Below are 24,322 nucleotides of genomic sequence, written 5' to 3'. Positions count from 1 at the left end.
ATTACATCTATCTAGACTTTAGCCCTAAGTCAACGTCAAGTTGTTCTAAGGGTATTGTAAAATACCCTACCCTTTCTAACTTTGAACTGGATAACATTTTGATAACATAGGTTCTATATATTCTCTTAAGTGAATGAAATACAGTGTTGACTCAGTGAAGGACTGTGGTTCTACACTAAAAACCTCTGCAGGGACTAACTGCCATCCAGAAGTCAGTTTATCATCTAGCCCTTTTTCATCCACAACTTACTCATAAGTATATGATGAAAATGTCAATGCCTTCTGGGCACTGATAAATATTGTCTACTTAATTTCATTGGTGTAGTAGTCTAGTAATCTTATCAGGAAGAAAATAAAATTAGACAAATAAATTCTGCTTGGTAAACCCATACTGTATTTGACTGATTACTGTTTCCACTTATAGATGCTCCCAGAGCATCTTTTTAATAATTCCTTTTAGATTTTTGCCTGGGATCAATGTGGTCTGGGCAGGGGATTAGTGGTGTGAGGGACTCTCAATTAAATGAGTAAAGATTAAAGGGGAGTTTTGCAAGTGATATGGATTCCCTTCCATATGACTGGAACCCCATAGTTGTCCATAATCCTTTCTTTATTTCTGAGGGTTCGAGACTGCCAGAGAATATTTAAAAAGTACTTCTTCCTATGAGTAGTTCTGTCAGGATTGAGTAAATTATCAACATAGAGGCAGCTGTTACTCCTGCTACAGGTTAGGGGGTGGGGAGTGGAAAGCATCTGTCAATCAAATAGAAGCTCTCTTTGATGACATAAAATACTTTCTGAGGGAACTTTGAATATTTGGATTGGCTGCCTGCCACATGATTTTCCAGTTCTGGCAATGCATAGTAATCCTGTCAGGTTTCTTTCAGATTGACAATCTCTGTCAAAGCAGAGATTGTATAGTCTGTAATTTGCTAACTCCACTCTGGTGCACACATTCCTTCCAAGGAGTCCTTCAGATCTTCTCCACCCTCCACCATCCATTTCACAATCCCCTATTCCTTCAACCCAGGAAAACCTAATCTACTAGAGATATTACTAGATTCCTTTTAAACTCTCTGTATTAACGTCATAGGGCCACCATAACAAATTACCACAAACTGGTGGCTTAAAGCAATAGAGATTTATTCTTACATTTCTGAGGCAAGAAGTCTGAAATTAAGGTGTCAGCAGGGCTGTATTTCCTCTGAAGGACCTAGGGGAGAATCTGTTTTTGCCTTTTCTACCAGAAACTATCAGCATTTCTTCACTATTGCCACATTACTCCAATATTAGCTTCATATTGCTTCCTCTGTGTCTTCTCTTCCATCACATAAAAATACTTGTCATTGGATTTATGGCCCAGCAGACAATCCAGGTTGATTAATTTCATCTCAAGATCCTTAACTTACATCAGCAAAGAACTTTTCCATTCACAGGTTCCAGGAATTGGGACATAGACATACTTTTTTTGGGTGCCACTACTCAACTCACTATATCTTGCTTAAGGATACAATTTTTTCCTTCTTCTTTCAAGCTTTACCTTTTGAAGCTTTAAAGAAATTCATGAAACCTATTCTTTCTTCATTATTTTAGCTTTCAAGACTTATATCTTCACTTTAAGCAGTTCTTTGGAAAATCCAATCTGTTCCTTTGTTTCAGTTGCCTTTTTTTTTTTTTGGAATGTCTCCTTCCCTAGGCAAATAAATACTACACCAATGGGAGAAAATATCACCGGGTCAAAAAGCAAGTAATTCCACGTTTAGATTTCCACTTTCACCCTGAAGGCAGACATTTGCCCACGTTTGGTGTTCTATTCTGTTTCCCATAATTCCTCAAAGATGAGGACAGTTGTTCTCAGGTCTCATTTGCACTCTCCTGTTCCCACCCACAAAACCTGCAATATGAGCCATTCATAACATGATATAATCTAAATTGGAACTGTTAGGTACTTTTGTGGAATTTCTTTCTTTATTTAGGAAGAATATTGCTTCCTGTCTCTATTTATATTACTCTTTTGAGTAATATTAATTAGTTGCTATTTATTGAGTCAGTACCGTGAGCCTGGCTCAGTGTTTTGGATGTTACTTCCATCACTCAGAACAATCCTGTGAGAAAGATATGGTTATCCCAATTTTACATATGAGAAAAAGGAGATCCAGGGTAATATAACTACTAAGTGTTGAACCAGAGAATTAAACAAAGGTTTGTCTGATCCCACAAATATACATAGTTCTATTATGTCAAATCACTTAAGTTTCCTTTGTAGAGAATGAAGCAAAATAGTATTTCAGAAGTTCTGCTTTCTCTGTCAGCTCTAACCTTACACCAGAAACTGTAAGTGGGCTTTTCTTGCCTGTCTTCTGGCTCCGAACAGACTTTTAAAAGCCCATTCTTTGTCCTGTCTTAGCATTTTTTGCAAGTCTCACCTCATTTGGGGGCTTTGGATTTCTTGACACTATCCTTTAGAGCCCATGTTACCTTCTTATAATTATCCTTGGTATGTGGTTGTTTTCTCCCAAGGTTTCTGTCACTTCCAATTAGCCAAGCAATTTCTCCTTGTTGGTCAGAATTAGGTTCCTCAGTTGCTCTGCTGGGACATCAAATCATGAGAAAGGCAAATCAAAAACTTGTCTGATGTTCTTCTTTTAGCCCAATAACACTTTTAAAAGGTGTCTAGCTTTCTGGTTTCTTTTTTGATTTTTGCATTGCTACAGGTATTGACAAATAGTATATTGCAGTGCACTGTGGTAGCAATAACAAATTCTTTTATGAATAATTGCATGTGCAGTGTGAATGTTTGGAACCAGCTTTAAAACTCTCAGCATACTCTAAAGCAGTTTCAATTATCCCATTATCTACATGAACATCTTGTCATTGTAACACATTCCTGTTTCTGATCCCCGACTCAAGTTGGCCACATGGAGAAATATTTTTATTTCCAATAAACTAATTTATTTGTGTATTTCATTTTGAATATAACTCCAAACCAGAACGTGGGAAGTAGGGTGGGGAATATGACCTCTGTAAAGTAAAATATATGTGAAAAGGTCTATGAATTAAGGTCATAAGACAAAGGACTGTAAATTTCAATGAGAAAAAAATTACATCTTAATTTTTGCTAACTGTGAGTAAAATTTAGCATTTCTTTTAATTGTGAACATAGGTAACAAACCACAGTGTTATTAAAAGTATTGGTAACTTTTTCACCCATAAAAATCACAGATATTTGTCCATTACATTACTGGAGTTGGAGAAATCTCAAGATACAATTGGTGTTCATGATTTTAAAATTATAGATATTACTAGATCCTCTGCTAGATTTTATTTGATCCATAAAAAATCAAAAAGCATATGTATAGCACATTTAACGAAGCATATAAATAGCACATTTTTGTTGACTATCTTGATTACTATATTTTATTATAAATGGTTTCATTTATAATCTTATGCATAATTTATGCATTGAAAAACATGATTCATAAAAGGGACTTCATTGGCTTCAGAAGATTCCTAAAGGGATTCATGGTACAAAGAAGATTAAGAATGTCTATTATGGACTGTAGCATTATGGTTAAGAGCATGTAGACTGGTGTCACATTGCTTGGATTCAAATTTTGCCCTGTCACTTATGGTATGACTTTGGCCTTTAAGTTATGTATACTTTTTGTGCCTTAGGTTCTTCATGTGTAAAATGGAGATAATAATACCTACCTAAAAGCCTTGCAATGAAGATGAAGTAATAACTGTAAAGGGCTTAACATAATGCCAGTTACATAGCATGTTATTTATCTCCACATCCACCCACAAAAAGGTTTCATTCAAATCATATTTACATTTATCGTACATACAGATTTTTTTTTTTTACTATGCTGTCACAGGCTAAAACTTAAAATTACATTATCAAATATTGGTTAGTTTCAAATAAATATTCGTAAAATATCTGTGTGATATAAGGAAGAATGATACAATGAATATCCATATGCCCTCCATCCAGATTGAAGGGAAAAAATTACTTTAAAAAGGAAGAACATATAATTTATTATCCAAACCAGGACACTTTAAAGAACAAAAGAGTGTTATTATTATATCAGGAAAATAGGCAAACCAGGATTGTTCTGACTAAACCAACATGCATAATTACCCTACTTTTATAGTCCTTATGTGCTCCTTCCTTATTCTAGGCCCTTCTTTTGGCAGCTAGAGAAAATCACTACATTGATTTTATGTTTATCATTCTTTGCTTGAATTTATAGATTTATCATGTTCGTACCCTTCAATAAAATATTGTTTCCTTTATTGGTTCTTTAATTTATAGAAGTAGAATCCTACTGTAAAATTCTTTTGTGAATTGCTATGTTGCTCAACATTGTTAGATTCATCCATGTCCATGGATTTGTAATTCATTTTTTACCATTGTCTTCTTCAACTGTAAAGTATAAACAATGTATTTAACCACTCTACTGTTGATAGGCAGTTGTTTCCAATTTTTACTGTTTAAATAATAGTTATAAATTTTCTTGCTTTAGATCCTGGTACATATTTCTCCTGGGCCATAGAACATGTGCATCTTCAAGTTTACTAGATAATGCCAAATTGTTTTCCAAATTGATTATATCAACTTATACTCCCACCAGCATATTGTTCTGGTGATACTGTCAGACCCTCAAATTTTTGTGTATGTGGTGGCCACAAAGTGCTATTTCCTGTGGTTGAGTATCTCTTTAGGTTTTCTCTTCTATGAATTGCCTGTTTGAGTGGGAGATGTGGAGAGCATTATCTATCTTTTTAAAAAAAATTAAAATTATAGTAGTTCTTTAGACAATCTAAATACTAATCCTCTTGCTAGTAACATGGATTATAAAAATCTCCCAACTTGTGGCTTATCTTCTAATCTCCTTATGGTCTTTCTGTTTTTACTTTTTATTATAGAAATCATTAAAAATATACAAATGTATGCGGAATGAAGTCCCATTTATCTATCACCCAGATTTTCCCCATGTCTGATTATTCTGAAGTATATCTGAGACATTATATCATTACACCTTGAAATATTTTAATAGGTACCTCTAAAAGATAGACTCTTTAAAAATTACTATTATAATACAAGAAATAATTTACAATAATTCCATAATATCATCAAATATTCAATATGCATTCAAATTGCTAATTATCATAAAAAGAATTTTAAGTTTGTTTGAATCATGATCCAGATAAAGTCCTGTAATAGCTGGTCCAAAATGGCACCCAACAATTTCCACTGCCTGGTATTCACACCTTGTGTAATCCTCTCTCACACTATATGTTGGTTGGTACATGTGATCAATCTGCTGGTCATATACTTGCGGGATGGTATGCCACTTTTGAGGCTAGGTGAGACCCTGAGCTAGAACTACTCAGCTCAGCTGCTCCTGAATTTTTGACTTTAGATATTACATGAGATGTAAATGTTCACTGCTTTAAATACTATGTTTTGGAGGTAGTTATAAAGTAGTAGAAAATAAAAATTTGGTACTTAAAGTGGCATGATGACATACGAAAACCTAAAATGAGAGTGGCTTTGTGTAAGTGGCTGAGGGCAGGTGAAAAGACTTGGAGAGTATTAGTAAATTTGAAGAGCTTTAAATAAATTGTCTGTAGATGTATGCTAACATTGAGGCTGCAGATGAGGTCTTAATAGATTAGAAATGTTTTACTGGAAATGTAGGAAAGTGGCAGAAAGCTTAGCAAATTTGTCACCTGGGGTTATGTGCAAAGTAGAAAATATGCCTAATAAACCAGTGATTAAGCTAAGGAGACTTCATGCCAGAATGTTAAAGATGTCACCTGTTTTCTTCTTGCTGCTTATAATAAAAATGTAAGAGAAAAGTTGAAGGATTGTTAAAAAGGAGCCAGAACTTGTGAGATTTGAAGATTTCCAGCCTCTCTAGGTGACAAATGATGTAAAATTAGAAAATGGCTCAGAACAAAGAACAAATCCAGCACATTCACAGGAAAATATGAAGTTGAGAGTGTAGTTGTAAAGCCCTTTAGGACCTCAGAAAGATCTAATGCGGTGCCTCAGAGTATTTTTATTCAGACATAAAAGGTGTACCCCACAACATCTTAATCAAATTACAGGGCTTCTAAGAAGTTTAAGGGTGTGGTGCATCAAAAGCCCAAGGTAGAAAAAGGGTTTATGTGGAAAAGATTTATGGGTGTTGCTTTGTCTAATAGTGTGAACTCAAATAAAATTCATAGGAGACCCACAAAGTTTTTAAGAGAATTATATTAGAAGAATACAATTTTAAAGAGACTTTTAAATGAGAATTATATTAGCAGGCTGTTTGCCAGCCTGGACAGAAAGGGACAGAGTACCAAATGAAAAGAAGCTTTGGACATCCAAACTTCTACAGGCAGAGAGAACTGCACAGCTGTAAACATGGAAAAGGAAGGGTGATCCAGTGGGTGGATCCAAGAGACCAGAGGCAGAGTTAAGAGCTATGGAGAATCACTCTTCAGCCCTGAATCTTAATCAAGAAACTGCCAACCTGTGCCCATGTGGATTTCAGAATTTCTGTGAACTTGTGTGCCTCATTCTACCCCACTCCCTTTTAAAATATGTCTATCTTACCCAATTTATATTTGGTGTGTGAAGGTAGATACCGTGTGCCTTTAGTTTACAGGTCTTCAGAGTAAGAGGAACTCTATTTAAGATGCTGTGCTTATGGAAGTACACCTGAAAAGCCTCACCCATACCTGTACCTAATCTAGATTTCTAGACTTTTAGCTACCGCTCTAATGGGATGAGAGTTTTAGAGAACTTTGGGAGTGGGTGAGTGTATTTTGCATAAGGGGAGAATGTGCATCTGGTATGTGAATGTAGTAGCCAGTCTCTCGGTATTCATACTTTTGTGTATTCCCCTCCCACACTGTATCAGGGATCATCCGTGGGACTAACAGAATATGGAAGGAATGATATATCACTTTGAGAGAGCACTTGCTCTGGGGAAAGCCAGGTGCCATGTTGTAAGGACATTCAGGAAATTCTGTGAGTAACTCATCTTGGAACTGGATCTTCTATCCCTACCAAGCAGTCAGAAGACTGTAACTCAGCCAACAGTTTGATCAAAAACTCATAAGATCCTGGGCCAGAATATCTAGCTAAGCTACTCCTGGATTCCTGACCCAGGAATCTATGAGATAAATATTTTTAGTTTTAAGCTGTTTAGTCTTGGGGTAATTTGTTATATTGCAATACGTAACTAATATAAGTTCACACGTTGCTTCATATGCCTTTAGTGAGCCTCTTTTAATCTACAGTTTTCTCCATCTTCTTTCTCTCTCCTGCAACATATTTGTTGAAGTTAATTTATCCCATGATTTTCCATAGATTGAATTTTCCTGATTGCATAACCATGGTGTGTAACATGTTTTCTATATTTCCTACTATCAGGTTCAATTTTTTTTTTTTTTTGGCAAGATTTTTAAATAAGTGATGGTGTGTTTTTTCTTTAAGTGATATATAGTTTCCTTGTCATGTTAGCAGCTGTTGCTATGAAATGATAAACATTTATTCATTATGAATCTCAAAATGGCAATTTTCTGTCTCTCCTTAATTTATTAATACATGTCTATACAGAGCTTCCTCTCATTTACTATTTGGTTACATTTGGTACAATTCATATAGAAAAGGCAGGACAAATACTGTTTTTTTTTTTACTGGTTTTCAAATTAATTAGTTGCTTCCATAGCATCCTCCACTGTTGACCACTAGATGCTTTTTGTTAATTTTACTACCATTATGAACTCATAGATTTAAATACATCTAAAATTTGCTATGTTCCAATCCATTGCATTTGATATGCTGCAACCTGTGCTCAGGTGGATTTCAGAATTTCAATGAATCTATATGTCCTTATCGATACTCAAATTGTCCCAACTTTGGCAAGTGGGATGCTTTTTGGTTGTCTCCTGAGTCCATTTGACATGATCCCAGTAGTCCATGATAGACTCCTTGCTATCTTGCACAACAAAATGTTACAAGCTCAATACAATTCCTGTGCCTAACTGAAATCAATTACTACTCCAAGGGCTTGTGGTATCTTTTGAACAAAGGCTTTTAATGTATTTGAATAATACTTTTTTCTTTATAGAATTTGCATTTCTATATCTTTCTACCATAAGATCATAAAGATATCTTGCTACCTTGTCTTCTGAAGGTTTAACAGGTTTTTGTTTCACATTTAAATCTTTAATTCGCCTGAAATTTATTTTTCTGTATCATGTTAAGTAGGAAGGTACAATTTCATTTTCTTCCATATGGATATCCGGCAACATTTATTGAAATGCTCTTGTTTTTCTCACGGGCCTCCAATGCCATCTCTGTCTTAAATCAAGATTCCTGATAAGGGTACATTTATTTCTAGGCTTGTATTCCAGTATAAATCAATTCTTTTATCCCTAAAACAATATCACACTATCCTAGTAACTGCAGCTTTAATAGATTTATTGAGGTATAATACACATACTATACAATTTACCCATTTAAAGTGTAGAATGGATGCCTTTTAGTATATTCACTTATATGCAACCATCACAATTTTAGAAAATTCTCACCTCAAAAAGAAATCCTATATCTTTTAGCTGTCACTACTCTATGCTCCTATCTTCCTAAGCCTCACCATCCCTAAGCAATCACTAATCTACTATCTCTATAGATTTCCTATTGTGAATGGTTCACATGAATAGAACCATGTAATGTGTGCTTTTTTGTGACTGGCTTTTACTTAGCATGTTTTTAAGGTTCGTCCACATTACAGCAGGTATCAATACTTCATTCCTTTTTGTAGTCAAATAATATTCTACTGTATGAATATACATTTTGATTATCCTTTGATCTGCTGATGGACATTTGTGCTGTTTCCACCTTTTGACTACTATGAACACTTAATACAAATTAAAAATAATTCTTGCTATCTGACTAGTCAATTCTATTTTAAATTTTCTACTTCTGGAATATCTTGAAATACTTGACCCTTTGCCCTTTCATGTAGATGGTCAGGTTTCTGCAAAAAGTCATTTTGATTTTTTATTATTATTGCTTTCACTGTGTAGGGGAGAACTGCCATCTTAACTCTGGAGTCTCTTAATACTTGACTATGGTGTATTTTTTTTTTTTAACATTCTTTAATGATAGTTGATAATGTTTTGTGATTTTTTTCCCCCTTAAAGGTCTTCTATATTTTTTAATTTACTCTTATGTAATTCATATTTTTTAAATGATATAGTAAATGCTATCAATAAAAAATCATTTTCTAACAATTTATTTCTGCTGGAGAGAAATGCAATTCACTTTATACTGGCATATCCAGAATCCTTGTGGCTCTCTTATTTTAATCATTAATCTGTAAATTATGTTTCTTCATTTCCAATCTTTATATCCTTTGTTTTTATTACCTTACAATGCTAGCCAGTAGCTCCAATAGGGCACTTGTTCCTCATTCTAAGAGTCTGCTTCAAAATTTCATTTTGAAATATTTGTTGTAGGTTTTATTGAATTAAGAAAGTTCTGTATAATTCTACTTTGGCAAAAGGTATTATCCATGTCTGTTAATTTTTTCTACAGCTTATGGTTTTTCTCTCTTAACCTTTTAACATGCTAAAATACATTCCTGGGTCAAATTAAACCTAATCATGTTTTGTTAACTTTTTAATATATTTTCTGGGTTCTGCTTGCTATTTAGGATTTTTGCCTCTATCTTTGTGAATATGATTGGACTCTCTTACTGTCCTTATCAAGTTTTAATGTCAAGAAGCCTATTAAAATGAATAAAAGTTTGTTTTCTCTTTCCTGTACTTTGGAATGGTTTGTGTAAAATAATTTATTCTTTGAATGTTTGGCAAAACTCTGTGGGCAACGTTTTCTTTTTTGAAAAATTTCTACTGATTCAATCTCTTACATAGTAATCAGAACATTTATATTTTCTATTTCATCTTAAGTGACTTTTGAAAAGTTATACTTACCTGGAAACTATATCATTTATGCTTTTATATTATAAAAAATTGTTAATGATATCTCAATTTTTACAGCACTTCAATGAACTCATTTTCATTTCTAATACTTTGTGTATTTCTTGAGTAACCTTTTCCAAGATTTATTAATGTTAGTATTATAACATTTTTTTTTAAATTACCATTGGCATACAATATTACTTTCAGGTGTACAACACAGTGATTAGACATTTATGTACTTTACAAAGTGATCACCCCAATAAGTCTAGTACCCATTTGACACCATATATATTATTATTGACTATATTCCCTATGCCGTAGTTTACAGCCCTGTGAGTTTATATATCTGCCAATATGTACTAAAAGATACAACTTTGACTTTGTTGTCCCTCTGTGTTGAATATTTGTTTCTGTTTCACTCATTTCATTAACTATACGTGAGGTTTCTAGATTTCTGGATTTCTAACTTAATTATACTGCAAATAGAAAATGTGACCTAAATGACACCAATCCTTTGAAATTTTGAAAGACTTTTTATCATTAAATTTTGTAAACATTTTCTGTGTACTTAAATTATTTTTTTTATTTCTATTTTTAGTAATGATGGACTAGGTAACTGAGACTAGTCCTCCTGAGAACTAGAAAGGCTGGACAAAAGATAAAACAAAAATCTGAAGGTGTTAGAGACCTAATGAAGCAGTGGAAAATCTAGAAAAAGAAAAAACCAGAGCTGTTGAACCCATCACTTATGATAGCTTTTTCTCTGAGGTATCAGCTGATTCTTGAGAAGATGGCTAAGAAGGTGAAAAAAGTTTCTAATTCATGGAGTTAAAAAGACTGATCTTTTATTTTTTCAAACATATTAAGCATAATTATATTACAACCTGTGTCTAGTAAATTATGAGGTCTGCTGTTGTCTGAAACTTTTTGTGGTAAACAATTAGACCCTAATTTTTTTTTATAAGTATATAATCAGAATGAACATTTAATGCATTGTATTTATAAAATAGGTTTCTTCCTTAAAATAGATTTCTAGAAGATGAATTTGTAGGTAAAATAAACTTTCCAGTTCTCATTCTTTTCTGTCATGCTGTTGTCACTATTCCATATTAGTGCATGTTTCACTGCGTTTTCCAGTATTAAATTCTAAAACCGAATTGTGTGCTATTTTGATAATCAAAAGTGTCTACATCATTTGGATTTGAATATTTAAATTTTAATACTTCTCTTTGTGATTTCTTCATTCATACTTTCTGAATATTTAAATTAAATATTCCTGAATATTTAAATTTTCTGCTTATAGACTTCTATGGACACTTTCTAAGATGCATCTTGTTAAATCTTACTCAGCTATCTGAAAAAAATGCTTATATATGGCTTATTTGTGTCTTTCCTTCAAAAACCATCTTTTATTAAAGCATTTACAGGCAGAAGAGACAGGACATGTAAATGAAATATGGATTCAAGGAGCAATATTCATTAAGTATATTATCTTGATTTATGGTTGATTTGGATGTTTTGCTTCTAGCGTAGTCCTCCCAAAGTCTTAAAAAACATTTTACTAAATAACCCTAATGTAATCTTGTCTTTGTGGCACAAAAGTCCTGAAATATTCAAGCTAGTTCATGTCTTAGGGTTTTGTATTATTGTACCCTCTTCAAGCAATGGATTAGCATATTTTGGCAAAGCTGGATTCTCCTGTCAAACAGTAGCTTACATGGCACTTTCTTAGACGTTTTCTTAAGTTACCTAATCTCAAACAATTATCTATTTTCTGTCCAGCACTATTACCACCCTATATTTTCATTGCTTATTTATTTATGGTCTATTACCACTAAAATGTAAATTCTCTGCTAGTAGGGACCATGTCTGTTCTAAATACTACTGTTTCCCCAAGTCTAGAACAGTGACTTGGATGAGTAGATACTCAATAAATATTTAATGAATGAATAAAGCTAATTTAGGTTTTAAATAGATAGGTAGTTCCTTATGGTTTTGTATGTTTTCTGCAGTTGGTGGTAGTTGTTTTAAGATTTTCCTAACACCAAAGGTATCAAATAATATCAAGATCTCATTATTTATGTTTGTGATCCTTGAAATTACACAAATTATGTAATTTGTGTAAAATTTGCAAGAGTTATTTCATCAGTTAATCAGATATGTGGTATAGTCCTAGATATAACTATGGTACCATGTAAAAAAAGGGAAGGTTTGGAGGAAAGCCACTGAATTATTAAAGGGCTGCAATATGCTTCTGAAGAATGTTTGTTTGTTTCATATTAGAAAGATTAGAGTGATACAGGTGCATATTACAAAGTATAAATAATTATTTTTTAAAAAGCTCTTTTCATCCATTCTTAAGTAAAAGAAAATAAATTTTTAAAAAATTACCCCCTTACAGATAGGTTGTTTTAAGAGTGGTAATTCCAGGAATGGTGATTGATATATTTTGGCTACTTCCTTTTTAATTCTTTGTTCTATGTTTAGGATTTTTTTCACATCAAAGCAATTGTACTGGTTACAATTTTGTATCCTACTTTTTTAACTTGGAAAACAAACATTTTCCAAACATTAGAAATACTAGTCTTACGGCTTTTTAAAAATAGCTATAATATATTTCACTAAGTACATACGATATAATTTGACCAATTTCTAATTGTTAAAGATTGTTCCTAATTTTTTACCTAATTGTTGCTACGACTAACATTTTGTCTACAACATTCATTTAAATGGTATTTCTTAATGGGATGGGGGCAGATAAAACAAAAAGAAGGTCCCAGCTCTCCAGGCATTTATGTCTAATTAGGAAAACAATATACATTGGTGAGGGGAATAACAAAGGCACTATAAAAGAAAGCCTATAATAATATTTATTAGAGGTAAGAAAAAATAGTGGAAATTTCTTAGGAGGAGGAGCTGATGAGAAAAACATTTTACAAAGAATATAGAGCAGAACTTGGAAAAAGTGATCCGTCTTAATGGTTGAAAATGTTCCAGGTTGGTGCATGTGTTGGAGGAGGTAACTTTTTGTTGGTGTTCTTAAGTAGTATTTGAGAACAGTTCTCACCAGGAAGCTTTCATCACAAAACCCTAACAGTAAGCAATCAAGACTTTTATCAAAGACTGGATTCCTATCTTTCTTGCCAAACTACCGGATTTCTTGTTAATCTCAATCATCCACATATTTTATTCCCTTCATAATTCTCCCCTTCCTTTATATTTTTATCAAAGACTCTCATCTATTTTAAGTAATAGAAATAGGTAAATCCTTCCAGTTCAAGGCATGTAACCAATACACTATATTCTGTTGGATAAAAAAAAAAAAAACCTGGGAAATGCTGTCTTAGCACACATATTGTATGCATTTCAATCTTTAAAAAAATTATTTATAACAGACTTTTTACACTGTAATGGAAATAAGAATATTAAAAGATATTAACCAAAGGTTATCAACTTGCCATATACCAAATAAGGGACACAGAATGTGATGATTTATAAAAAATAATAGGGAGATAATACTGTGATTTCTTTTCCTCGTTTTACTCTGGCAGGAATGGATTCCACCCTGATGATAATACCAGTCTTACTGTCACTTAAGAGGAGATGCTTTGTGAACCTCAATGAGGCTGCCAGATTTGGGACAGATTAAGTACCACAGCGTCACATATGAAAGGAGTAAGACTTCACAAGATGTGTTGTCATGACAGACTGATAGCCACGTTCCTTCTGCACCTTTTCTTCCTCAAGGATAGCAGATGTTTCCCACAGATCTACGCCAGCAGACAATGCCAATCCCTCTCTACCACACTTACCATCTGTAGATGCCCTGGGGCTTGTCTAAAGCATTAGTAGATCCCTCAGGGATGTTCTGGATTCATCCACAGCAGGATGTTTCACAAACTATTTCACAGCCCCAACCCATCCCTAGCTGTTACCAATGATTTCTATATCTTCTCTAATTGTTATGCTATTCATCTGCCCAAAAATCAAAATTCAAAGTAAAAACCATCCATACACTCAGTTTCTAGCACCTTTTCTAATGTAAAGCAACTGCCCCCTGCATGCTTCTTTGGGATGGCTCAGAACTCGCATTCCCAGGGTCTTTCGACCATTTATGGCTTAGATATCATGCTCTCCAGGTAGTCTGATGAGGAGCATCAGACATAAGATCTATAGCCACCTCTACCTGCCCAACGTTCTGAAGCTTCTTAGTCCCTTCCCAATTCCAGCTTTATGACAAAACTAGACACTATGGCAAAAAGCGATTCCCACAGATGAAACTGCTAATACAGTCTGGATTTAAGCAAGGATCCTCAAGGTGCGAGATTAATTTCTGGAATTAAGGGGGTCCGTACATCCATTTCCAGCCTGCTTCCAGTACCATGTCTTACTAGTGCCATAAAACGCAGAGTTGATGGGTACAGATTTTGGAGGAAAAAAAAAAGCAAAATTAAGAGGTATATGGGAGTTTCACTTTCTTCCAGCTGATGATATATATTTTTTAAACTAAAAGGAAATCATCCATACTGTAACGTATTAAATAGGTAGAATTCTCTTCCTGATTTCTCTGCTCTTGATAGATGTTCATTTAGCTTCAGTTGGTATCTGTGAATAATGAAGAAACTTCGCACGATCAAATCCCACTGCCCTGATGAAGGGTAGGGCTGGAGGAAGCAAAGACAGGGAGACAGATCTGTGGAGATCTGTAGTTTCTTAGCGCTAGCGAGAAAACGAGGAGGTAAAAAGAGAAAGGACGTGACTGAGCTGAGTCAAGTACTGTGCTGTCTCAGCACGAGCACGGCCTAAATGAGGTTTTCCTCCCTCACTAAATCTGCTGCGTCTGGGGTCGGCTCCTACTGCATTCACCAACCTGAGCCTCCATCACCTCCCACGGTGAGGATGCGCTCCTGCCCAAACCACCCAACCTACCTCAGGATCCTCGCAGGCGCCGCAACCACGCGCCTCCCGCCCACCTACCTGTGCTGCGCCTGCGCCTCCCCCACGCGCTCTCAAGGTCAGTACCGCCCCCAGCCTCTAACCTAGCACCCGCGGAAGTGGCAGTAGAAGACGTCTTGCGTATTCTCACCTCTGCGTGGCGTGAGGTCGCTGGCGTTTAGGAGAGGGGAGGGACTTCCTGTCCCGCGCAGGCAGGACTTCCGGCACAGCCGGAAGACTGTCTCCCTCGCGTTGTTCAGAGCTTCCCCGCTGCAGGGCGGGGAGCGGAGGACCAGGACTGCCCCGGTGACTCTAGGTCGTCTGGTCCACAACCTGTCCTTGACGCCATGGTGAGTCCTGTGAGGGCTGGAGTAACAGCAGTGGGGAGGAAGGGGCCGGGAGGTCGGTCCTGTGAAGGGAGCCGGTCGGGTGCCCAGCTGAGGATGGAGCGGGAGGGAGCAATGGGATGACCCGCAGGCCAGGACCCACCAATTGCCTTGGAGCGCTGGAGCGCTTGGGCTTCTGAGAAAGCGGCATGTATCCTGCCCAACCGCGAGTTCTGTCCAGGAGTACGTAGCCAAAATGTTGGTGGCCCATTCACTGTGTACAGCTCGTGGCGCCAGGTGGTCCCAGAGTTGACCTTGCCGGGTTGATTTTCTTCTCCCTTCCCTCCTTAGCTGCAGAGCTGTGGTCAAAAACTTCAAATCTTAGAAATGCCTTTAGGTTTTCCAGGCAGACAACGGACCCTTTCTTGTAAAGGATCAACACCTGTCACTTCAACGGCAAGGTCAGCTTATCTTTCAAACTCAGCCGTTTTGGAATTGGAAAGGGTGTCAAATAAAAATTCTGGACTTAGGAAGGAAAGACTTTATTCGGAAGGAATATAGAGCGTGAGGAAAGGAACTATTACAGTAGAGAGGATGCCCTGACCATTAGATCTGCAAGAGTCTCAAAGGTTAGGCAGAAAGGTTTTTTCTTTTATAGGGAGGAGTAAACTAGGTTAAAAAGTACCGGGTGTAGGGAAGTGAAATTAAAGGGTTCTATTTAATTTCTGATGGACAGTAAGTAGTACATTAGAGATTGTCTTACCCTCAGGCCAGCCTATTCTGGAGAGGAGCTGTTAAGGAAGAGATATATGTAGTTTCAGACTGAGGGTTGGCCAAAGTTCAGGGACCTGGGTGGGAGAAGAGGATCTTAACCTGAATTGGGTAACATTTTCTTGCGATTGATCTGTGGGAACAAGCAGTTGAGCTAGTCACTTATGAAGCAAAGAATATGAAATTGCAGATTTGTGCCTGGCCTTTTCATAAGTAAACAAGGGGCCATCGGTGAGTCTTATCCAAGACCTATGGGGATCAGTGGTTCTTTGCAATAAGTCTTTTCCAAAACACTGAAGAGGGAGGGGGTGGATTTCTTAACCTTTGCTGTTTTCCCAGATCACAGGACTCTGGTAAAATTCAACACTGTCAGTTACTTGACTATATAAAATATTTAAAATCTCCTGGAGGGGAGTCTTCGTAGAATTTAGCTTTAGTTTGCCATACTCTTTTAGTACCACCTGTTGACATCGTCCCTTTATCGTGTACGATGATTGGCTTTTGTATGACTTTTAGAAACAACGTGAAACAAAAGAACCTCCAAATAATGTGGTTCCTAGTGCACTTTACTATGCTATGACTACTAACCTATAACCCTTTTCAGCATTGTGTTTGTTTTAACTTCAGTGAATAATACAATTTGTTTATTTACTGAATTATTTTTTTCCTTTTGTATCAATGAAATCAGATACCATAGAAGAATAGAACGGGAAGGAACCAGAGATAAAAATTAGCCTAACTACTCCCTTCCCTCCCTCCAAACACCAGTTTTACAGAAGGAAGAACCTAAGGATTAGAAATAGGCAGAGATTTGCGTAAGATAGTTTGGCATTGTCTAGACTAAAACACAGATACACACTTATTAAAGTTAAGCTCAGTTTTTGACTTCTTGGTCAGAAAAGCTGAAGATAGAGTGTATTGAAATCCTTGAATTCATAATAGTCACAGAGAAGCTGCATGTGAACTTATTCCCAGAATTCTGTAATACTAAAAGTAGAATTCCTCTCCCCTGATAACTCAAAATATAGTTTTGTTTTAAGGTAAGATGAACTCATGCTGTTTCTCAAAGTGTCACTTAGGAGGCTATCACCTAGACAATGTCACCAGGGACCAGGTAGTTGACTCCATTCTGGTATTGCTTATATTTCTAAGTTACTTAACTCTGCTTTAGCTTTCTCAGCTATGAAATTGATAATGTTTGTATATGTAAGTGTGGTCATTGTTTGGAATCTGTCAAAATAAAGAGTTTAGCCATTAAGTGAAGTTATAAGTGTTGATTTTTGTTTAGGATTCGGTTTGGTTGAATTCAGAACTTTTACATTGCTTGGCCTAATGATATAATGAAAACAATGCAGTACTTGAACTCAGAAGACCTAGATTTTCACCATCATTAGTTGTATGAGTTTCGCAAAATCATCCAACTTAGATAAGAGTTCCAATTTCCTCCTAGATAAGAGAAGTGGGACTTGCTGGGAATTAAAACACTCTTTAACTCATATTTATGATTCTGCGACTTCACTCAGGACTTTTTTCAGACTAGGTTCCTGTTTCTGATTAAATAAGATTTAGTCTGATTTCCACTGTTCTTTGCTGTTTTGATTTCTCAAATTTGATTCTTTTATCATTCTTTTCATTTTTTTGTATGTCATGTAGGCAGTGCTTGGAATCTTTGTCCATGTGTTTGGCCAAGTATTTCACTACTGTCTTAAATACTACTCCAGAATGGAAAGCAAAGTCTTGGCACACCTTGATTTTATTTTTATTTTAATTGATCTAACCTCATTTTGTTCTCTTATTCTCTGGTACATTATGTAGACCAAAACACAGTAAATGCCTGTGCATGTAATAAGGTTCTTTTTTGAGAAAATAACAATAGGATCATGATCCAGACTAAAAATACTTAGTATTCACTCTAATTTTTTTGCGTTCATGTTCTGAAAATGGATAGTCTGTAGAAAATCTACTGAAGTAAATTTTCAGACCAACTTTAATCAAATAAATCTTTCCACCCTTTAGGCTGATTTGTGGAAGAAAAGTAGATTAGAGCTAGCTCCTGGAATTGCAGGTTATCTCATGGCATGTTTTTAGCTATATAGCATCTTGTGGTAACTTTTACTGCTGGCATTGAACTGTGTATGGTCTGTTGTGGAAAAAAAGAAAATTATAAACCTCTGCCTTAAAGTTGAGAAAGTTTTCCTTTTGGAAGGTGGAGAGGGTTGTTGAGAAGAGAATACAGTAAATATTATAAGAGAAATCCATATAATATGCTCCAAGATTACAGAGGAAAAGAATTCTGAATGGTCATGTAGTAGGTGATTTCAACTGAGTTTTGAAAAGTGGGGTAGAGTAGGGCACTAGTTCTCAAATTTGAGTTTGCATAGGATTCACCTGTGATGCTTGATAAAAATGCCTTTGTGGGCCCCGTTTTTGGTGGGTGGAATTTCAGAATCTTATTTTTAATGAGCTTAACAGTTAAGTCTGAAACTGGTGGTCCTTAAACCACACTTTGAGAGAATTCTAATGTAGACATTAGAGACATTGATGAAGATATTAGAGGTTTTTGTGCTTAGTTATAATTAGACATGTTCAGTTTGCTGTAGTGGATTACTTTGATTGATTTTTGAATGTTGAACTAGCCTCACATACCTGGGATAAATCCTACTTAGCCATGGTATATAATTTGTTTTATACATTGTTGGATTTGATTTGCTAATATTTCATTTAGGATTTTTTGCATTTACATTCATTAGAGGTTTTGGTCTATAGTATTTATATATTTATTTATCTATTCATTTATTCATTTACTCATTTATTTATTTTATTTATTTATTTATTTATTTATTTATTTATCTATCTATTTATTTATTTATTTGTCTGTCTTTTGTCCATCCATCCATCTATCCTTATGATACCTTTGCCTGGTTTGGGGATTAGGGTAATGTTGGACTCACAGAATTAGTTAGGAAGTATTCCATCTGCTTCTATTTTCTGAAAGAGATCATAGACAATTGGTATAATTTCTTCCTTAACTGTTTGGTAGAATTCTCCAGTGAACCCATCTGGGCCTGGTGTATTCTCTTTTGTAAAGTTATTAATTATTGATTCAATTTCTGTAATAGATACCTACCTTTTCAAATTGTCTGTTTCTTCTGTCAGTTTTGGCAAATTGCGTCTTTCAAGGAATCTCGGTCCATTTTGCCTAGGTTATAAAATTTGTGGGCATAGAGTTGTGCATAGTATTCCTTTTAATGGCCATGATATGTGTAGTGATATTTCTTTCTTTCATTTCTGATATTAGTTGTTTGTGCCCTCCCTTTTTTCCTTAGTTATTCTGGCTAGAGGCTTACTGATTTTATTGATCTTTTCAAAAAAACTGCTTTTGGTTTTATTAAATTTTCTCTATTGATTTCTTGTTTTCAATTTCATTGATATTTGCTCTAATTCTTAGTATTTTCTTTTGCTTACTTTGGATTTAATTTGTGCTTTTTCTAGTTTCCTAAGGTGGAACATTAGGTGATTGATTTTAGACATCTTTTTTAATATATGCATTCTATGCTATAAATTTCCGTGTATGCACTGCTTTTGCTGTGTCCCATAAATTTTCATAATTCGTGTGTTTTCATTTCAAAATATTTTTAATTTCTCTTGAGATTTCCTTATTGACCCATGTGTTATTTAGAAATGTGTTGTTTACCTCCATGTATTTTAGGATTTTCCAGTTTAATTCCATTGTGATCTGAGGGCAGGTATTGTATGATTTCTGTTCTTTGTGTGTTTTGTGGCCCAGAATGTGATTTGCCTTGGTGAATAGACATGGGTAGCATGAAGGATGGCTTCTGGTTGAGTTTCATCAGTTAACCACATAGTGGCTGAGATTTGGATTTCTTCTCAATTCTCTAACTTTCCTCTGACTTCTCTTATTCACTACTTCTTTCCTAAACGCTTAGTTCAAGTAATAGTAGAGACTGTTCTCTTGGTTAGCATTTGGTTGATTCAAGTTTAATTCTTAAGACTGAGTTATACTTTGAGTTTTGGTCCACTTTTTAAATAATTTGTTACTTTTATTTGCTCTGGGATAAAAGCTTAAAAAAAATTTAATTGATTTTAGAAAATCAGAAGATATTGTAAAGTGTTCATTTATGGGAGAGAATTTGTTATTTTTTTAATGTTGTGCTATGGTTTTGCCCATGTTATGAAGTGAAGAATGAACACAACTTGTCCCAAAGGAACTTTGAAGAAATAAACTTGTCTGTAAATTGCCAGTTCTGATGAAATGAATATTCTCTTGGTTTTGATTGAAGTAACTATACCTTTTGTTTCACCAGACATTTAGAAAGCATGCTTTTTGCTCAAAAATATTTGTTCAATCAGTCATTATTTAATAAGCATCATCTGTATGCCAGGTACTGCTTTTGACAACAAGGCTATAGTTGTTTATAAAACAGACAATTCTTCCTTTAACAGAGCTTATGCTTTATTGGGAAAGTCTGCTGATAATCAAATGAGACATACTATGTGTTAATTGTGGTAAATGCAACAAAGAAAGATAAAGCACAGTAAGAGATAGAAAAAGATTGGAGTGGTTATTTTAGATAGGGTATTCAGGGAAAGCCTCAATGAGGAGATAATATTGGAACAAATATAAATTTACATATACATTCAGACTATGTGCCTGGTACCTATGCATACATATTTATAAACTGCACCCTAAAAACTTAGTGTATCATCAGGCACAAAGCTCATATTATCTTTATAATCTTTCAATAAACTTATATATTACCATTTTCCCAAACAGTGAACAGGGAAATAATACCAATGTGTTGGTTTTTTTTTTTTTTTAAATATAGTAGGTGGTTTTGTATTTATTTGATAGATTGAATTTTTGCACTACATTTTTAATCTTTTAAGTTATTACAGTTTTTGAGAGAATATAGCTCATTCACTCAAAACATCTTGGTGTTACATCCATATCCTTTACTTACCTAAAACAGACTTAGTAATTCTGTTGTTAAAATAGATTAAATATATTTTATGTTTTGGACATAAACAAAAGATTTAGAAAAACCTGAAACAATTTCAGCTTTTGATATTTTGATAATGTTTTATATTTTATATTTATATTTTTATTTAAGAATTTTTTTTAGATATTACAAAAACCAATCTGCTCATATACACGTATCTTTTAAAATGACTTTGGGATAAGTACAATAAATATATGACATTGAAAGTCTGCTTGAACTAGAACTAGATGACCTCTAGAATTTGTCTCAAGGTTCTGTGATTCTGAAAATGTGAATTTGTGAATATTGTTGATGTACATTTAGTTGAATGTACATTGAGGAGACAATGGAGGGAATATTTAACTTGTGTTAAGTTCAAGAAGGGTTTCACAAAGGATTGGACTAGGAGTTTAAGGATATATAAGTAGAAGTATGTCAGATGGATAAAACAATAAAACTGAATTTTACTTTTCCTCAATAACTGTATAGGCATATTCACTTAGTGATTAATATTTACTCTATTTATATTAACTCATTTAAATTAAAATGCAAAAACATCCAGCTAAGGGTATTGGAATTTGACTTCAACCTAGGCTGTTTGGCCACTGTACTGTTGTGTCACTCTTATTGTTTATCTTTGATAAATTTCAACTTATGAAAGGATTGAATTTCAAAAACATTTTTCTGTAGCATTTATGTTATAATTAGTGATTACTACATATCTGGAAAATCCTTCCCAACCTAGTTAAAAGCTAATATTACATCTTGTGTAGTGTTAAATGAAATACTCATACTGTTGTGCATGGCACTAACGAATGAATGGCTTTTCTACTCAGCCGCCAGACACTCTGAAACTGCTGCAGTAAGTCACAAGTTACTTCAGATTCCTTTCACCTCTTTATTTACCATAAAGATCCTTTAGGGAAAAAAATAGATGCTCTAGATGATGATGATGGGTCTGTGCAATAAATTCTTGTAAGTAGAGAGGTTTGGATTATGAAGAAGAGAGGACATGGGAACATTAAGGGACATTGGAGAGGGAAAGGGAGACTTTTCTCCACCAAGTAGGAATGACTTATGAAAAAGGAACTTCAACAAGCCGTTCTATTCTGTATTATAAATATATGATTATGGACTGTCATCAGTTAACATCATAAACAAGGCACTATAAAACTGGCTGTTTTTTTCTTTTTAAAATAAGTTTAATATTTTTATCTTTGTGATAAGTAATAGAAGCATTTTGGAATATTAATCTGAATTGCTCATTTTTTTATATAGTTATCTGTGACTGCCCTTTACATAGTGCTTAGCTGATTTTTGTTATCTTTTACCTGTTGATTGCCAGTGTTTGCCCAAATGCAGTAATCCACAAAGAAAAAGCAATGCGATAGTTTTTTGCTTTCCTTTCCTGAAAGAAGTCGTTAAAGAGAATTCTGCTGCACCAAAACTTCATTAACTTGAATGTTTACTAAGTATTTTTATCATTTAAGAAGACTGGCCATTTTTATGACGAGTACAAATGATTGGTTAGAAAATGGTTCCAATTTTTTATGGTTTATGGGCATATGTGTTTAAGTATAAGTGTTTCATGATTAGAATCATTTTTCCAGATACAGTCTTGCTCAAAGAGAAGCTGTAATGTTTTTTCCTCAAAAGTTTTGCTTTTGTTAGTGGTTAAATTTGTTAGTAGAATTTGACTTCTTTTCATATTTATGCTCACTACCTCCCCCCATCTTTCCCCTATTAGATTAATTAACATTAGGACAATGAAGTCTCACTGTCTCATTTATCAGGACAGCTTAGTTTAGGTAGATCAGATGTTTCATATATACCAAAGAATATACTATTCTTTTCTTAGTCTAATCTTTGAGACAAAAAAGAAAGTAGAAAAGAATCCGGATAATTGGAATTAAAATTAATTTCCAACAAAAATATGTTTTCTAGTCAGGAGGGACAGATAGGAAAGCTTCGTAAAACATTCGTTGTAAGTCATAACTTTAACTGAGACATTGGTTCTTTAAGATTAAAACTTCTAATTTAATTTCAACTAACATCTTATTCTTGATTTTTAATGGATCTCAGTCATTCATATGAGAAGTATTTACGGTCATTATAGTTCTTTCTCTTGATAATAACTAAAAAATTTTTCAGATTATAAAGAGAATGAATCATTTAATACAAGAATTGACTGAGTATCTGAGATAAATTAAAACAGAATGAAACAAAAAACTGTTTAACTTTTGGATTCACAAATCTGTGAGAAATTCCAGCAAACCACTAATTGAGTTGAGGATGCTGGACAGTGGGCTAGGTGTACTCCTTTACATTCACTTGGAGCTGTGATTTTCTTTCAGGTTGCCTATAAATGTTAGCTCATTTAATCCTTATGAGGAAGGTATAATTATTCATTCCTGTTAGCAATAACTACACATCACAGGCTTTGATGGTGGTTTAGAAATGGTAAATATGTAAGTGCCAACAATCTATTGTGTATTTAATTAAAACCTTGCAATAATCAACAATAAAATCTTTTAAGATTTCAGAGATCATTTGCCAACTCTTGTCATGTTATAGACAAGGAATGAGTCCCAGAGAGGGCTTATCTAATTGCTGTGTAGTTAGTTAGTGACTGAACTACTATCACCCTAGTGTGTTTACTTATTCAGTACATTAAAATATTCAGAATGATTGCATCTTTCTAATAGTTAATCTTAGGGATGCACATTAAATTTCTTGGCTTTTGTGTATGGCTTAAAATTTAGAGTTAAGCTGAATTTTTTAATTTTCATTTTGTTTTATGAAACTTTATTATTATACTTAACAAAGTTATAATTTCTAGTTTAAAAGAAAGTATTTGTAACACATTCCTATCACATTAAATTGAGAGAGTTATCTTGTAAAAATGGTTAGACCTCTTCCTTGAGATATGTAGAAAGTATAGTATATTGTCTTTTGATTGTGAAGTGAATAATTTTCTTCTTTATGCTAAAGTTTATTGCTTGGCACATAGGAGGAACCAGAATGTAGTGAAGAGGGAAAAATTTATGCTTTATCCTTTCATTTCATCTAAAAGGTAAATATTCAACTTGTATTGAAAGCTTGCCATTCTAGGCACTTTGCTAGTGGGGATGTGACTTAAGAAATTAGATGAATGCAGTTTTAGTGGGGGAAGAGACCCTTAAATTAGTGGTCACAATTGAGCATGATAAACGGCTGTTTTGGAGTTAAGAATATGTTTTTTAGCAAGGAAGGTTTTATAGAGGAAGTAAAGATTGAGGAATGAGTAGGAATTGGTCTGAG

The 24,322-nt window shown here is 34.4% G+C and overlaps 1 protein-coding gene and 1 long non-coding RNA gene across 9 annotated transcripts in view; one reads left to right on the top strand and one right to left on the bottom strand.

Annotated features, from left to right (window-relative positions):
• LOC111731527 overlaps nt 1-15,045 on the bottom strand; it is a 47,041-nt gene extending 31,996 nt beyond the window's left edge. The window contains exons 1-2 of one of the 4 annotated variants that reach the window (XR_002777187.1): nt 14,968-15,045; nt 2,427-2,590 (exon numbers count right to left, since the gene is read on the bottom strand). This is a non-coding gene — a long non-coding RNA (uncharacterized LOC111731527). The other 3 variants (XR_002777188.1, XR_002777189.1, XR_002777190.1) reach the window with 3 other exon arrangements.
• Nucleotides 15,046-15,119: 74 nt separating this feature from the next.
• The window catches only part of TMEM161B (transmembrane protein 161B), a 63,571-nt gene continuing 54,368 nt past the window's right edge, over nt 15,120-24,322 (top strand). For 2 of the 5 annotated variants that reach the window (XM_023523184.1, XM_011377819.2), the window contains exon 1: nt 15,120-15,275. Coding sequence is in view for 1 of the 5 variants with exons in the window: in XM_011377819.2 (XP_011376121.1) it covers nt 15,273-15,275 (3 nt within the window). In the remaining 4 variants the exon portion in view is untranslated. Of the gene's footprint in view, nt 15,276-15,602; nt 15,713-24,322 lie in introns of all 5 variants that reach the window. The other 3 variants (XM_011377829.2, XM_023523187.1, XM_023523180.1) reach the window with 3 other exon arrangements.

This window comes from Pteropus vampyrus, unplaced genomic scaffold (assembly GCF_000151845.1).
Source record: "Pteropus vampyrus isolate Shadow unplaced genomic scaffold, Pvam_2.0 Scaffold11, whole genome shotgun sequence".
Taxonomy (NCBI): Eukaryota; Metazoa; Chordata; class Mammalia; order Chiroptera; family Pteropodidae; genus Pteropus; species Pteropus vampyrus.
Note: the sequence above shows the minus strand (reverse complement) of the source record. Positions and strands in the feature narration are given on the sequence as shown.